Here is a 16,237-nt window from a genome sequence, read left to right as displayed (position 1 = left end):
AGGCCGTATGAAAAGTTATTTTATCTTGTCCGAGAATAAGCTTTGTAAACAGTGAGGATACGCGAGGTGAGTGGACCCGATGAAAATGTCAAGGCACGAAAGATTTTGCAACGAGAGACACGCTCGTTTGCTTTCTTCTTTCCGAGTCCCAGTTGCATACTTTTACGCAAGAAGCATCGATGAAAAGCGTGCAGGACACCGTTCATAGGAAAGTAATTGTATCTCTATTTTAAATCGTTCATTTTCTTGAGATCTATTCTAGATAATACAATAAAATAAAGATAATATACTTAAAATATGTAACGTAAAAATTATAAATATACATATAATAACAATTATTATCATATTTAAATAGCTTCCATATGGAATTATTGTACGACGATGTTGCGGATAATATTTTAATTCGATGAAATTATAAGTATAAATATCTCATATAGCGGGTATGCATGTTGTTTTTAATAATTGATATTAATATAAAGAAATTAAGAAATAAAGAAATTTCAAAATGACAAAAAAAAATCTGCTAAATAATTTCTAAAACATTTTCTAATATATGAATAATAAATTTTCATTGTCTTTCAAATATTTGTAGGAAAATAATTTTGAATATTATAAAACAGTTTTCAACTCAAAAAGAAATAAGAAAAAATAACTTTTAAATATATACTCTGATATGCGAAAAATTAAAAATAATTTTTCTTGCAAAATGTACGATAACGAGACAAAAATATCAAAAAGATAAAAATTACAAAATAAAATCATGTAACAAAATCATATGTAAAAAAAAAAAATATAAAATGGCTAAAAAGGAATCGAAAAGAAATGAATCAACAAATGCCTCCGTGGCGCAATCGGCTAGCGCGTTCGGCTGTTAACCGAAAGGTTGGTGGTTCGAGCCCACCCGGGGGCGGAATTATTTTTTCACTTCAAATAAAAATTAAATTTTTATTCATGTTATTGTTAATATAATTAAATATTTATTATTATTATATCCATAAAGATAATTCTTAAAATATTATTTATATTGTAATTTTTTTTAAAAGATATTATTAAAAACAAAAATAGATATATATTAATATGTTTTAAATAATTTAAATAATTAAAAGATTTATTTTAAATAAAAAAAATTGCTAAAAATTTAAAAAAAATTAATTTTTTAAAAATTTACTCAAATTTTTTAAATATGTCTCTCAAATAAAAGATCTATTTGATTTCTATTTAAAAATATTCATTATTAAAATTTCTGTTTAAATTACGTAAAAATTATTAATAATATTAATAATTATTTCTTTATAATATATTGAAAAATTAAAAATAAAATATATAACAAAATAAAAAAAAATTGTATATTTATTAGACTGATAAATCTATAAAAATTTTTTCTATTTTATTTAAACATTGAAAAAAAAAACTAAAGAAAATTTTCTTGACCCCGACGTGATTTGAACACGCAACCTTCTGATCTGGAGTCAGACGCGCTACCGTTGCGCCACGGAGTCCACTGATTGGCTCTTTCTTTCGAATAGTTATAAATAGCAAATACTAATACTTTTAAATACAATATATATATTATATTAAAAATTATTGCTTTGAAAGATAGAAAAAAAAAAAAAGATTAAAAAACTTAAACTTAAATTCGTAAATATATATTGTTATGTTTCATAACTCTTTCTATTATTTTTTGTATTCGCATTAATTCCAAAGTATATCTATAGTATATAAGTATATAAGTATATAATATAAAAATTGTTTTAATTTAAAAATATATATATATGTTATTCATACCTGATATGTAAACATAAAACAAGTCAATACTCCCAATGACCACCAATCAACTTCTTGACCATAATATTGTCTATTGAATATTTCTGGTGCTATAATTAAATACACAAAATGAAAAAATATTGATAATTTAATATTTATAATACTACATATATTTTAATACTTACCCATATATTCTGGTGTTCCACAAAGCGTATGTGTTCTTTCTGTGTGATTTAACCATTTTGCAAGACCAAAGTCAATAATTACAGCATGACCTTCTTCATCTAATAAAACATTTGTAGCTTTTATATCTCTATGTACTACACCAGCATTGTGCAAAAAATCTTTAACAAAATAATAAAAAAGAAAATTACACATTTTATTCTAGATTTAATTACCATTAAAAACAATGTTTATTTACCAATTGCCAAAGCAATTTCTGCTACATATATTCTAACTATATTTTCTGGCAAAGAGCCACATTGTTCGACTAATGAAAATAATTCTCCTCCTCCAATATAATTAGTTACTGAAATAAATAAACATTAAATATTAAAAAATTTAATAATAATTATATTTTTATATTATTAATATATATTTAATAATATATATGACAATAGACTTACATATATACAGTGTTTTTCTTCCTTGCCATCTATGAGAACAATCTAATATAAATGGATGGTGACCAACCAATCTCTGTATAGATACCTATAACATTAAATATAAATTTAAATTTAATCATTGCTCAAAATAAGAAAATATTTCTTGAATTAAAATATATATACTTCTTGTTTAGCTTGTGTTATACCATTTTCGGCAACTACTTTTGCTTTATTAATTATTTTTAAAGCAAAAAATTGTCCAGTATCTTGTTTTTGAATTTTATATACTTTTCCATAAGCTCCTTTGGCTATTATGCTTACAAATGTATAAGCATGTTGTAAAGGTATTTGTTTTATTTGAAATTCTGGAAGAAACATAGCTTGAGTACGTGATACAGGCCATGATGTCTTTGAACTACCCAATGGGTCAGTTAATGTGCCTTCGCTCCAGCTAAAATTAAAAAGATACACATAAATTTTATTAAACCTACATATATGATAAAATAATAAAGTTACCTTCTGCAAGAAGCACGAGACCATGATTTAATTTCTTTCTGTGAAGACTGTGTTGATCCAATGCAACTTCCACCAATTATATCACTAAGACTGTACTGTAGAAATAATATATATATATATTATAATAATATTTATTGATTTTTATCAATTAAAATACAATGGCATATTAATAATAACTTATCTTATTAAATACATTATTTAAATTACATAGGTTATAACAATTTTAAATGATATATACCTGACTAGTATACTTTTGATTATTGTGATAATTATTTTTTGAGGTAGAATTACCCATTCGAACTGAAAGATATTAAATTACATTTAATATTTTGTTTAATTAATTAAATGAGTACATAATAAATAATAATTTTTTCCGCGTTCATTTATTTACAATAAAATGTGTTATAAAACGCATCACATCTCATTTAGCGTGTAGAATAAGTTTGATATTTAATTATATTAATATAATTTAGAATTATATATTATTACTTCGGAAAATAATTAAGATAAATTATTATATATATGTATATATGTACTCGGCATATAAATGATTAGTTTAATCCAAAAATAAATAATGTTTTAACAATATTTTAATGAAATAATATTATATTGCATTATTTACTAATTATTATTATCTATATTAAATTATTATCCATATTAAAATATATATTAATTATTTTTAAACTATAAATTTCATTAAAGCAGAAAAAATATTAAAAGAATTTAGTTATAAATAATTTAATTTATTTTATCATAATTTTACATAATAATACTTGTATTATTAATAAAACATATCGTAATGACAAATTAATTTTTTTATTTACATAAGAAAAAAGATAAAAAAAAAAGATAAAGGAAATATCATTCTATTCGGTAGTAATATACGGTTAAAATTATTAGAAATTAAAATAACGGATAAAATATCACGTGACTTAATGGATGACACAATGGATCTATTATATATCTATTATATATATCTTTTGTATATAAAACTATAGCATATAATGTAAACAATCTATATTCATGAAAAGTATTTTAATATATTAAATTAATATTTAAATCATATATATAATATATAAAAATTGGATCAGATTCTGTTAAGATTTTTAATTAATAGATTAAGCAAAGAAGACAATAAAGTTAATAAGATATCGGTGTCATTTCTCGAGCATATAAATGTTCTATAGATCAGTAAACAAAGAAAGCAAATAATAAGAAAAAGATAAAGTATAAAAATCAGCGCCATCTTCAGAATGATACAAATGAAATATATGTAGAAAAAACAACAAATAATAGAAGAAAGATAAACATAGGTTAAGAATTGATCTTCAATGCCACCTTTTGAATTTCAAAAACATCTTTTTAAAAAATTATTTTTTAAAGATACTTAAAAGATGGTATTAATTCTTAATTCTTATTCTATTCTATTTTGAAAATTAAAAAATTTATTCAAGAGATGACACTAGGAGTCAATTCTTACTTTATTTTTTTCTTATATTATTTTTATATTATTTGTTCTTTTTATCTATATATTTTAATCTTTAATATTAAAAATATAAATATTCAATTCTGGAATTTATGATTTTTCTATAAAATGCATATTTCATATTATTAATAATAAGATATTCTGTAACCAATATTTGTTCTAATTTTTTTATTTATATTTTTATATTGAAATTTAATCTATTCTGTACATAACAATATTGACTTATCAACTATAAATAAGATTGATCTTATTCACATAGTAACATTGAACGACATCTCTCTTTAGAAACATAAAATATTTACATTTGACAATTGCGATTATATAATCGTACAAAGTAATGCGAGTATCGAATGAACAAAAGTCAGTAGTGCAGTAACTGTTATACTCATAAAATGGCGAAGATATTAAAGGTAGGCCAATTTGGTCATACTTTCACGCGAGGTATGGAAGAATATGTAAAGACAGTAGAACAACGTACTCATCGCGTTTCAGAAGGTAAATTATAAAAAATTTTATTCATATTGAATCTTAATATACAAAAAATCTAATATGTACTTGCTTATACTTTCTACAATTTTTATTTATTACTTTATTTTGTCGTTTCTAAAGCATTTCACTATAACTATAATTGTTAAAAAAAATATCTTTCGATCATGTATTTTTATTAATATAAATACAAACATGTATAATATTAATAAAAGATAGAAATATATGTTATGTAAGCGAAACTTATTATCCCACATAATTTTAGGTACTATAAAATTATGGAAAGGTGTTACTTTCTTTGTTGCTTTTCCTCTAATTGGACTTGCGATGGTTAATTGTTATTTGAAACATCAAGAAGAACATTCAAAACCGCCCCCAGAATTTATTCATTATCCTTATTTAAAAATCATGAATAAGGTAAAATAAATAAATTTTAACTAGAAGCATTAAAATAAAATTCTAATAAAAATCAGTTTAGTTATAATTTAATATTTTTTGTATAGCCTTTTCCATGGGGAGATGGTAAACATTCACTCTTTCATAATCCTAGAATAAATTACATACCTGGAATTGGTTATGAAGAACAACATTAGAAGAATTAATATTTAGTATCTACATGTATTTAATTTGTAATGCTTGGCAATAAAATAAATAAATAAATAGAATTTTTTTTTATATTTACATCAAAAGATCATATATCGTAGTCATATATAATTACGTATTAAAAATGATTCACATATCATTTGAAATACATATTTATTTTATATATTTATTTTAAATACAAAATTAGTTTTTTTTTCTTACAATAACAATTTATCACATTATTTGATAAAAAAGAAAATATATTAATATATTTATTGTCTAATATAAAACATTAACAATATATTTTGTTTTATATTTGTTTTATATTTATATGTTATATTTTGTTTCAACTATAACAAAGTTATAGTTTAAATATTTTTTGTTATAAAAGATGAATAAAATAACAAAAAAAAATAATTATTTTAAATTTTAATTATATACTCTTTTTTTTACAGGTGTACACTCTTTATAATGATCTTGCCAATGTCGTTCAAAACATTCTTTAGAACAATACTTAGCTTCTAAACAAATAGAACATGCTACAGTACTAGGTTTTCCACAAAATAAGCATATTTTAATTTCTTCCTCTTCAATATTTCCATCTGTTGTACTTATAATATTATTAGTTTCTTCCATCTTTTCAAATGTTTCTAATGAAATACTTCTAATATCTTCAATGTGAGATGTAATAGTTTCTTCCAATGAAGAGTTATTCAAATCTTCATTATCAAAATCTTTCACATTATTTGCAATTTTTGGTGAAGATATTGTTAATATATTGTAACTTGTATTTTCTAAAGATGATGATGAAATATGAAGTTCTTTTTGAAGTTTTTTTTGAAGTTCTTCTGTAGATTCTTCATTCTTTGATTTAGTTTCATTACTAGCATTAGTATCAATAACAGTTACTTGATCATTATTAGAAGATATTTCAACAGTAACTAAATGTTGATTTAATTGCAGAATATCATTGTTAGGCAGTTTCATATTTGATAATACTGATGTTTTTTCTTCAATTATTTGAGAAATATTTTCGATTATTTTTCCTGGTACTCCTAAATTTTGTTCCTTAATATTTAAATTGTATGTATCTTTGGAATTATTTGATTCTTCTTCGATTTTATTCTCTTGATGAACAACAATTTCTGATGTTTCACATATTTGTAAACTTGACTTAACTGGAGAATTATCTTTCTGTATCAGAATTCTTTTTCCAAATGTTTTGTTTTGTACTTCTTTATTTGATATTTCTAATTTTTGTTTTTCATTTGAAACTTCCTTATTTTGTGAATTATTAGTTGCTTCGTGTTCTTTTTCATATTGATTTTGTGTTAAATTTTCTTGATGTGTCACACAATTTTGTTTAACATTCATTATTTTATTCTGTTCTTGGTAAGCTTTAGTTACTTCCTGACAATACATTCCTTCATTTTCGTTTACTACAATTTGCACCATTTTTGGAACATCAATTTTAATATTTTTGAGTATATTTTTTTCGAACATATTTCCTTGAGATTTATCTGGTAGAAAATCTTTTACAGTTTTTTCTATCAGATGTTTTAAACGTGTTCGAAAATTAAGTAATAAAGATCTTTGTGAATTAATTTTTTGCCATTGTTCTGACGTAAATTGTTGTTGTAACCATGTAGTACAACTAAAGCAGAAATCTATTTGTTTCAATAATACAATTTTTTGAATATCAGAAATATATTTTAATACATTGAATAATTTTGTTGTCGATTCTAATGAAATTTGCAGATTTTTCTTCTTTGAAATAGATTTCGTTTTCTTGTGCTGTTTCTGAGATGACGATACTTGTTCAGATACATGATTTTGTAAAGCTTCCATTGATATTTTTTGTGGTATTTTTCGATGTTTAAGTTCATTATATGATACATTCATTGCAAATATAGGCTGTACAGATTGTCGTATATTATAATTTAATGGTATATGTTGTGGAATAGTTTGTAACTGAATATCTTGTGATATACTATAAACATTTTGTTGATGTGTTGGATTTTGATATTGCTGAGTTACAGGAGGCATAACTATATTCTGTAAATGTGTTGAATTTATATTTTGTTGTATAGGATAACTTGGATTTACATTATAAAATGTATTTTTTTGTGATGTAAAAACATTTTGTGGAACATATTTTTGATTTATAAACTGTGGATTTGATAAAGAAATTTGTCGGTCTCCTAATTGATTAATATTAAAAGAAAATGAGGAATGTTGTACAGGAAGATTTTGCATAGTATATATATTTGTAGCTGGTTTCTGTTGAACAAAATAAGAATTTGGAACTTTTTGTTGAGTAACAATTTTGTGCATTTGCATGTTATAATTATGTTGATGTATGTTATGATTATTAATAGCAGTAGAATTTATTGGCATATTATTTTGAAATGAATTGTTTTGTGATTGCAAAATGACTTTTCCTTGAGAATTCTGATAAGATTGTTTTAAAGTAACATTTGTAGATGTTTGATTTTGATTAACAGGAACTACATGTTGTAATGTAGAATGCATAGATGTAACACATACATTCTGTGATACTTGTGGATTAGAATATCTATTTTGATTTGATGTTATTTGACTTGAAACAATTACAGGTGTTATAATTTGACATTCATTAGAATTATTTACTACAGTCTTACGTTTATTTGACGAACAAATATAAAAAGATTCGATTAGTGGCGTATAATGAAACAATTCTCCTAAAGATAATAATGGCATAACTAACATCTCTTTGTTAAGTATACTTAAAACTCCATCAATTAAATCAATATAATCTTCTATATTCAATATTTTTCTTAGATTTTCGAATTCTGTAAATAATAACTTATCATAATTAATATTCAAATTAGTATTTCGTCTTTTTTGAATTAAGTCACGTATGTTCACGAAAATAATATAAACAGATTTTGAAAATTTGTGATCTATATTATTTTTTCTCATATTTTCAGAAATTGTTGTTTCATTAATTGCTGTAGGTGCTGATGTAGTAATTAAAGATATTGTTGTAGGTACTATTTGAGCCATTGATGTCGAAACAACAATAGTATTATCCAAATTAACATTTGATAAAGTTGCTGTATTTGTGAAATGAGGAGTAGAATGTGAAAATTGAGGAACACTAGACATAACAGTGTTTATAGGTGTAGGACACCATCTAGAACCTAATTCTGCACTTGATAAAACTCTTAATCTACTCTGAGATAGATTATTGGATTGAATGTTTTTCTTTTCTAAAATATTTAATTTGAATTCTGCCACTGGTAATTCATTTTCCTTCTTTGATACATTATTCATATTATTTATAGAAATAATTCTATCATTTGTATTTGTCTCTATCATTGTATCAGAAGATTGCATTTTATTTAAATCTTTATTATTTTCTTCAATACAATTTGATTTTGTTTTTTTAATATCTTGGTTACAATCTATTTGTGTTTCGGATAAATTTTTTAAATTTGAATTTTCATCAATATTTTTATTTATAACTTCTTCAATAGTTTCTTGAATGCTAAGAACATTTCCATTTGATGTGATTTGACAAGTTTCAGTAATATCCATATAAAGAAGATCATTAAAATCTTTTATATCTAAATTATAATTTTGAAGTTCTGAAAAATCTTCAGTTACATTTATTGTATCATTTGTGGAACAAAAAATATCAGAAGATAATGTTGTATTACCAGTTTTTATTTCTACTTTTTTTAAAGAAGCACTACCTTCTATTTCTTTAGTTATTTGAGGTATATCTTTGTTTGATCTATCTTTGCTTTGTATAACACTTAGTCTATGTTTGTTTAGTATAACATTGTCCTTATCAGTATTAATTAATTTTTCTTGAGATATATTGTTTTTCTTTGTTTGAATAATTTGTAATTCATTGTTTTCAATTTCCATATTTATTAGACTTTCAATTGAATCAATAGTTTCATTGCCAGAAACTTCTTTTAATTCATTATTTATATTGACATTTGCAATGGCAAGATGTATTGATTCAGATACATCTTGCTTGATCTTCAATACTGAATCAATAGTTTTAGTACTTTTATTGTCAATAATTTCTTTTGATTCATTATTTGTATTGACATTTCTAATAGTTTCTTCAAATACATTTTGTCCGAATTTCAATCCGTTTTTATCTTCAATTGAATCAATAATTTTGATACTTTCATTATTAATAAGTTCTTTTGATTCATTATCTGTATTGATATTTGCAATAGTTTCTGTAAATACATTTTGTCTGAACTTTAATCCTTTTCTATCTTCAATTAAATCAATAGTTTTAATATTTTTGTCATTATCAATAATTTCTTTTGATTTATTATTTGTATTGGCATTTGCAATGGTTTCTGCAAATATGACTTGCCTCCCTTTCAATTCTTTTTTGTCTTCAACTAAGTCAACAATTTTAATACTTTCATTATCAATAATTTTTTTTAATTCATCTATATTGACATTTGCAATGGTTTTTCCAGATACATCTTGCTTGACCTTTGATATTCTATCTTCGAATGAATCAATAATTTTAGTATTTTCTTTGTCAATAATTTCTTTTGATTCATTACTTGTATTAACATTTGCAATGATTTTTCCATATATATCTTGTTTGATCTTTGATACTTTTTTATTTTCAATTGAATCAATTGTTTTAATATCTTCATTATTAATAACTTTTGATTCATAGTCTATATTGGCATTTACAATAGTTTCTCCAGATAGATTTTCGTTAAATTTTCCACAAATTATTGAATTAGATATAGTTTTCTGAATATCTTTTATAATTTGTAGAGGCATACTTTTATCAGTAATATACACACCAGAATCACTAGAATCAGCAGAATCTTTTTTTCTTTTTCTTTCAAATCTGTTTTGTAAAATAATTTGTTCCTGTTCATCTTCACTAATAGTTATACAATCTCCGAAATATGCTCGAAACTTTTTTAATTTTTTTCTCTTTTTTCTATTGATTTCTTTATGTTCATCAATTGATGTACGAATTTTTTTCCGTTGTGTAAAATCTGAGGTTACTGGTTCATAAACTGTTCTTTTTTTTGCATTTTCTTCGATTTTATAATCTATCGTTTCTTTTTTCGAATAATTATTTTTGCTTGATGTATTATTTAATTTAACATCCATAATCTTCTTATCATTACATAATTTTTTATTAATATGCGATTTTATATAATAAGTGTTTAATACTTTATATGATTCTGATTTTACACAATTATTTTCTTTTTTATCAGAAGAAGATTTTAAATTTAATTTTATATCAATTTTTTTAGTAGCAGATACTCTATCTATTTTATCAGATATTAAATTAGAAATTTTTTGTATTCGAGAATTTTTATCTTCAATATATGTAAGGTGATTTTCATTTTTATTATATTTTTTACTCGAAAATGTGTTGTTTTGTGACTTAATTATAGAATCCGTCGATACAATAACAGAAGCTCGTCTATTAGACAACTTTTCGTGCATGTTCATTTTTGAAGAAACAAGTTTGTCAAATTGTTCTAAAGCTTTATCAAAGGAATGGAATGCTGTTAGTGGAATTTCTACCTTACAACCATGTATGAAGAATTCTCGATTATTTTTTATTAATGAATCTTCATATACTTTTACGCTATTCGTTTTTTTGATATGTTTATTCCTTCCTTCAACAATCCATTCGATATTGTTTAATTTTTGTACATCGATCATTCTACAATTGTCAACAATTTTGTTTTCTCTCTCATTTTCTAAATTTTTTAACCTGGAACAAAAATAACAAAAGTATTGATTTAGAATTAAATCAACATGTTTTATAAAGGTTTTATATAATATTTAATATTATTATGTCAAAATAAAAATTTATTATAAAATTGATTTGAATTTAAAAAATTATATATAATGATCGGTATTGTTATCGAATTCTGAAAATAATTTTTTTCAATTATTCTTTACATTATTACTTTACATATATATATTACATTTAAATTGTTAATTACTTATTTTTATTTTTTCTTTTTTAAATTTTATAATTTCAAGATCAAAAATATTCGGAACTCATACATAACAGAAAGACTCAATCTCAATATATCAAAAAAATGAATCATTTTGTCTCATTTTATAAAATTTTATTCCTTAATTAAAATTTGTTTTATGTTTCTATGAAATATCAATTTTGTACATTAAATGTTTATAATTATAATAGAGTAAAAAAGTTTAATGAAATATTGCATGTGAGACGATATTATTTCTATATAAGTTCTATATAAATTCGATAACATTTCGTTTTGAATATTTTTCATTTCGTTCAATCATGTTTTTCCTAACTAATGTTGTTTTTTGTTAATTATTAATATTGCATAGTAAAGCAGGCTTTTTATATGCCTTCAATATTCCAAAGATATCTAATAAATTAAATATGCTATTTATCGCATAATAGTTGACTTTATTATGCACATATGTAACTATTCATTTTACAATTCATTATATTTCTTTTACTATTCATACATATATAAACAAGTATATGAATATATACCAAAAAATAAAGACTATTTAGAAAAACTGTATTTTGATTTATGATTCTATAAATGGACTAAGAAAACATCTTTATAACCTTAATAAATATCATTTATAAATTATAAATATTATAAAAAATATATAATTTATAAAATATAAATATAATTTAGAAATATACACATACATATATATTTTTTTAATTTTCATTATTTTTTGTTATATTCCATAAAAAATGTCTAATATATTTTTATTTCTCGTTTGATGAATGTAGTTCATATATTTCAATAAAATATAAAATAAAGAAGATAACAATTGTATTCTTTACGAAATACACAATACATATAAATAATCAATAAAAGACGAAAATATACTATAAATAAAAAAATGAATGTGTAATAGAATTTGCATAATGTAAGAATTAACTAATTATAATTTTGTTATAATTTTGTTTTCATTGAAATTGCATGTAAATTATTTCTCAATAATTAGTTAAATAATGAATGTATATGATTCATATGTCTTATATCAATGCAAACAAGATGAATAAATGAACACATTTAGACAATTAAACAGTCTTTTAATAAAAAATCTAGTATGTATCATATCAATATAAGAATAATTCAATTCGTAATAATTATTTAAAAAATTAGAAGAAAATTTATGAAAATATATTTCGATTCTTGAGAAAAAATCAACAGACAGTAATATTCTTATTACCAATTCTTATTAGTCAATAGTTGTAAACTTACCCACATTTCCTGTAGAGTGATTGGCGTGTAAGGACCACATGTGGTTTTGTTGCTAATTGCATCAATCCTTGATGTACCTGTTTACGTGATAAGCCTAGATTTTCCAGATCCGTTTTCAACTGAAACAATCGCCACCGATTTTTATGGTTAGATTCTCGTAACATCGTCAACGGAATTCTATTTTGAAAACATGTAGAAAAAAAATTTGAAGGATATAAAAAAAGAAGACAAACGTCTCATATTGATGTTTACATCGCGTTTATTTGTTTCATTTGGACGACGCCATACCCCTAGGCGTAATACGATACTATGATAATACAAGGCAATGCCATTTATTAAACAACGCAAAAATCCGTTTCTAATTTGCCAGAAAGCTCGATCATGAAAATGAATCGCACCTTTTTTAGCACTTCAGAACGGCGAACTGGTCCGATGGAACGAAGCCACCGTTTCAACACGAAGTTGTCGAACATCATTGGCACAACGGATTCCGTTTGCGCGTTTTCTGGCATCACCGCAGCAGACACGTCTTTGTTGTTCTCCTGTGCATTAAATATATCGGCTATCTTGGCTGGTCAGAGAATATTGTTTAATACACATGTATATTATGCTTATTATGTCTTGGCCAAAAATTCAACACGATTTGACAAATTCAACATAATCAACCAGCCAAAGAAAATATCAATGTTTGTTTCACGATCACCATGCCTATCTGTACGTTACGGCGAAGATGATTGGTTTTGATATAAACTCATCAACCCCCTCTTCACTAATCGTCTTTTGTTTGAAATTTACAGTTGAGAAGAGAAAATATTCAATGAGATAAAGAATGCCTTTATTTGAATGAAATATTTTACTTACAAGATGTGCGAATTATTTCTTAAATAATTGTTGAATGGAAAATATATTTTTTAAAATTTTGAAGCATATATAATCATAAAAATAGTATTTATTTCAATCATATATGTGTATATACATATATGTTCTATAAGAAAATGAGATTTGATAAATAATATTATCGTAAGGAACTGCTTCAATTAGGACACTTTTGAAGATTATGTTCATTGTGCAGTTGATAAACTTTTCTAATTTCTTATTTTGAACTATAAATATATAATTTATTTTTTTATCTTCATACATTCTGTATATTATGTATATAAAATTATAAATTTCTTTTGTATTTCTTTTTTTCTTTTTGTAATGTACAATAACATTTAAGTATTTGTATTTTAATTCAAAATACACATAAAGATTGCACTGCATGTAACATTTTTATTAAGAATATTTCACAAAAATATTTCTTTATATTGTCAAAATAGCGACTTTTATTTAATAAAAAGATATCACTTAATAATAATTAATAATAATAATTATAAACAATTAATAAGAAACTTCTCGATGATAAATAAATATTAAATAAACTTTCACCACATTCATCCAGAAGTTTAAACTGAATTCTACGAGCTCTCTCTTCTATTTATTTATACGAAGATACTACGTAATCATTATGACGAACTTAACCGAACAGAAATTTTATCTACTTTACACCAATAGACTTCTTTCGTGCTTCTCTGTGCAAGTACTTCTCGAACTTTGGTCATTTATAAAAGATAACGTAATATCACAACGTAAATCATTTGACTGTACTTGATGATTGGTAATAAATAAGATAATATATAAGGTAATGCACAATTTTATGTCAAAGACTGTGACATTGCATCGAAATATAGAGTTAATAAACACTATAATTAAATGTATAAGCAAAATAGTTCTATATATTCACTATATCATGTGAACGCAAACAATGAAAACAATATAGTAGATACGTTATAATACGAATAATTCTTAAAAGTAAAAATAAAGAAAATTTTTGGAAATTAATCTTTTGAAAAAATTTTTAAAAATAATAGGAATTACAAGAAATTTAAAACGGGTAACTTAATATTATCATCAAGACTTTCTAAACTTTTGTCAAAAAAGAAAAATAAAAATTTATTACACAAAAATAATAATTTTTACAAGAGATTCTATTTTGAGATATTGTTTTTTTATCTTCAGAAAACTATACAAACGTATAAATTATGGAAATAATATTATGCAAGGGATAATAATTATTGTTAGACAAAATAATAAAGCAAAATATAAAAGCAAAAAAAGAAGCAATTTTAAATTATTTAGTCAAGTTTTTAAGCGTACGATAAAATTAGTATATTAGAGTACTTAAAATTAATGCCAACTGTTTATCATGCATAATACGAAACTGATTCAGTAATCTAAGAAAAACAGTTGATATAGCAAAATGTACAGTATGATTTTGCTTCTTACAAGATTTGATATGTAGATATCATGTGATTATTGAACGATTTTTTAACAAGCAAGTGATTAATTCTTAATTCTTAATTATTACTAATTATTTCGATTAATATTATAATTGATACTTTTTAATAATCATAATTATCAACTTAATTATTATCAATTAATTTCTTATTTTTAATCTTCACAGGAAGAGAACAATATTGATTCATTAAATGATAAATTATTAAAATATTATATACTTTTCATGAAATTAAAATTCTAGTTCCATTAGAATCATATTTCTTAATAACAATTAAATTTATCTAAAATGTTTTGGTCTCATGATCTTCGGAACTTTATTTTTTTTTCTATTTTAATTTATTTTTTTTTTTTATATATATTTGCTGATTATGAAAGATTGCTCGCTAAAAAAATCATTTCCAAAATCAAATTTCAAAATTTAATTTCTTTCTGAATGCTTACCGAAAACTTTTCTGAAGTTCTTATCGAAGTTTCCTTATCAATCGTTTTTTCTTTCTTCCGATATCAGGACCCAAGACACATATCTCACCCATATTTTCCAATATAAACATAACTGTTAAAAAAGATATGAATTAGTCTGATATAATCAGTTATCTTTTAACATATCGAACTTGTATCAGAAATTTGTAAAAATGAAATAAAGAAAATCATATAAAATAACTTGAAGGATTAATTAAAAAAATTAAATTAATTATATCTAATCTATAGAACTTGAATAACAAGGAATACGTAAATAAGTATTAAACAAAGTACAAATTGAAGTTTTAAGTTTATCTTTTATCTCTTATTCAAATATATAGATATATTATAGATGTTGATTATAAATGTTTGATCGATTTTCCAATATTCTATAATAATATTTCATAATAATAATTTGAATAAATTATATATCATCATATACACATATATATTCATATATAGGCAAATAGCAAGAAACATAGTACATGCGTTATATCCAACTATTCAGTATCACATCATCTTTACTAACAATAGCATAATACTTCTCAAATTTAACTTTATTTATCTCTTCTACTTTTTTAATCTTTAAAATCTTGATATTCATTCGAGATCAACTACAATTATTTAAGTTATTGTTACAACCAATGTACTATCAATTTTAATTTGAATTTTAATGCAATAATTTTAATCAATAACTTTGTTTCCTTTGTGCATTATTTTTAAATTATTTA

At 23.0% G+C, this 16,237-nt stretch overlaps 3 protein-coding genes, 1 long non-coding RNA gene and 2 other non-coding genes across 10 annotated transcripts in view; 3 read left to right on the top strand and 3 right to left on the bottom strand.

Annotated features, from left to right (window-relative positions):
• Positions 1-4,184, bottom strand: part of S6KL (ribosomal protein S6 kinase like) — an 80,528-nt gene extending 76,344 nt beyond the window's left edge. Inside the window, exons 1-8 of one of the 3 annotated variants that reach the window (XM_086909585.1) lie at positions 3,422-4,184; positions 3,124-3,185; positions 2,886-2,980; positions 2,553-2,820; positions 2,391-2,475; positions 2,186-2,293; positions 1,950-2,108; positions 1,786-1,874 (exon numbers count right to left, since the gene is read on the bottom strand). In XM_086909585.1, the coding sequence (XP_086765711.1) occupies positions 1,786-1,874; positions 1,950-2,108; positions 2,186-2,293; positions 2,391-2,475; positions 2,553-2,820; positions 2,886-2,980; positions 3,124-3,185; positions 3,422-3,428 (873 nt within the window). In that variant the 5' untranslated portion in view covers positions 3,429-4,184. Of the gene's footprint in view, positions 1-1,785; positions 1,875-1,949; positions 2,109-2,185; positions 2,294-2,390; positions 2,476-2,552; positions 2,821-2,885; positions 2,981-3,123; positions 3,186-3,276 lie in introns of all 3 variants that reach the window. The other 2 variants (XM_086909586.1, XM_086909584.1) reach the window with 2 other exon arrangements.
• TRNAN-GUU (transfer RNA asparagine (anticodon GUU)) lies at positions 837-910 on the top strand. Its single transcript has one exon. It is a non-coding gene; the product is annotated as a tRNA-Asn (tRNA).
• Positions 1,428-1,499, bottom strand: TRNAW-CCA (transfer RNA tryptophan (anticodon CCA)). The gene has a single exon. It is a non-coding gene; the product is annotated as a tRNA-Trp (tRNA).
• Positions 4,185-4,747: 563 nt separating the features above from the next.
• Positions 4,748-5,522, top strand: LOC100870374 (cytochrome c oxidase subunit 6A1, mitochondrial). Its single transcript, XM_003690994.4, has 3 exons — positions 4,748-4,866; positions 5,123-5,274; positions 5,361-5,522. The coding sequence occupies exons 1-3, from the start codon at positions 4,764-4,766 to the stop codon at positions 5,448-5,450; spliced, it is 345 nt and encodes a 114-aa protein (XP_003691042.1). The 5' UTR covers positions 4,748-4,763; the 3' UTR covers positions 5,451-5,522.
• Positions 5,523-5,596: 74 nt separating this feature from the next.
• LOC100871637 (uncharacterized) lies at positions 5,597-14,156 on the bottom strand. Of its 3 annotated transcripts, none has more exons than XM_086909567.1 (4): positions 13,743-14,156; positions 13,109-13,252; positions 12,711-12,829; positions 5,597-11,209 (listed from the first exon to the last, which is right to left on the bottom strand). In XM_086909567.1, exons 1-4 carry the CDS (start codon positions 13,971-13,973, stop codon positions 5,869-5,871), a joined length of 5,835 nt encoding a protein of 1,944 aa, XP_086765693.1. In that variant the 5' UTR covers positions 13,974-14,156; the 3' UTR covers positions 5,597-5,868. The 3 variants fall into 3 exon arrangements, with proteins under 3 accessions (XP_086765693.1, XP_086765692.1, XP_086765691.1); XM_086909566.1 differs by lacking the exon at positions 13,743-14,156 and having other exon boundaries at positions 5,597-9,068; positions 9,141-11,209; positions 13,109-13,423; XM_086909565.1 differs by lacking the exon at positions 13,743-14,156 and having other exon boundaries at positions 13,109-13,423.
• LOC147657427 (uncharacterized) lies at positions 12,961-13,639 on the top strand. The gene is made up of 2 exons (XR_015292414.1): positions 12,961-13,424; positions 13,508-13,639. It is a non-coding gene; the product is annotated as an uncharacterized LOC147657427 (long non-coding RNA).
• Positions 14,157-16,237: the final 2,081 nt, after the last annotated feature.

The sequence above is a fragment of the Apis florea genome, unplaced genomic scaffold (assembly GCF_048593485.1).
Source record: "Apis florea isolate Af1SG1 unplaced genomic scaffold, ASM4859348v1 contig_3158_pilon, whole genome shotgun sequence".
In the NCBI taxonomy this organism is placed as follows: domain Eukaryota; kingdom Metazoa; phylum Arthropoda; class Insecta; order Hymenoptera; family Apidae; genus Apis; species Apis florea.
The sequence above is the reverse complement of the archived record's forward strand: the minus strand, read 5'-3'. Positions and strand labels throughout refer to the sequence as shown.

Coding starts and splice junctions, on each gene's coding strand:
- LOC100870374 (XM_003690994.4), top strand. CDS start 4,764: ATGGCGAAGATATTAAAGGTAGGCCAATTTGGTCATACTTTCACGCGA. Junction 4,867..5,122: donor TACTCATCGCGTTTCAGAAG/GTAAATTATAAA, acceptor ACATAATTTTAG/GTACTATAAAATTATGGAAA. Junction 5,275..5,360: donor ATTTAAAAATCATGAATAAG/GTAAAATAAATA, acceptor TTTTTTGTATAG/CCTTTTCCATGGGGAGATGG.
- LOC100871637 (XM_086909567.1), bottom strand. CDS start 13,973: ATGCAGTGCAATCTTTATGTGTATTTTGAATTAAAATACAAATACTTA. Junction 12,830..13,108: donor GTTCTGAAGTGCTAAAAAAG/GTGCGATTCATT, acceptor CGATTGTTTCAG/TTGAAAACGGATCTGGAAAA. Junction 11,210..12,710: donor TCACTCTACAGGAAATGTGG/GTAAGTTTACAA, acceptor TTTTTGTTCCAG/GTTAAAAAATTTAGAAAATG.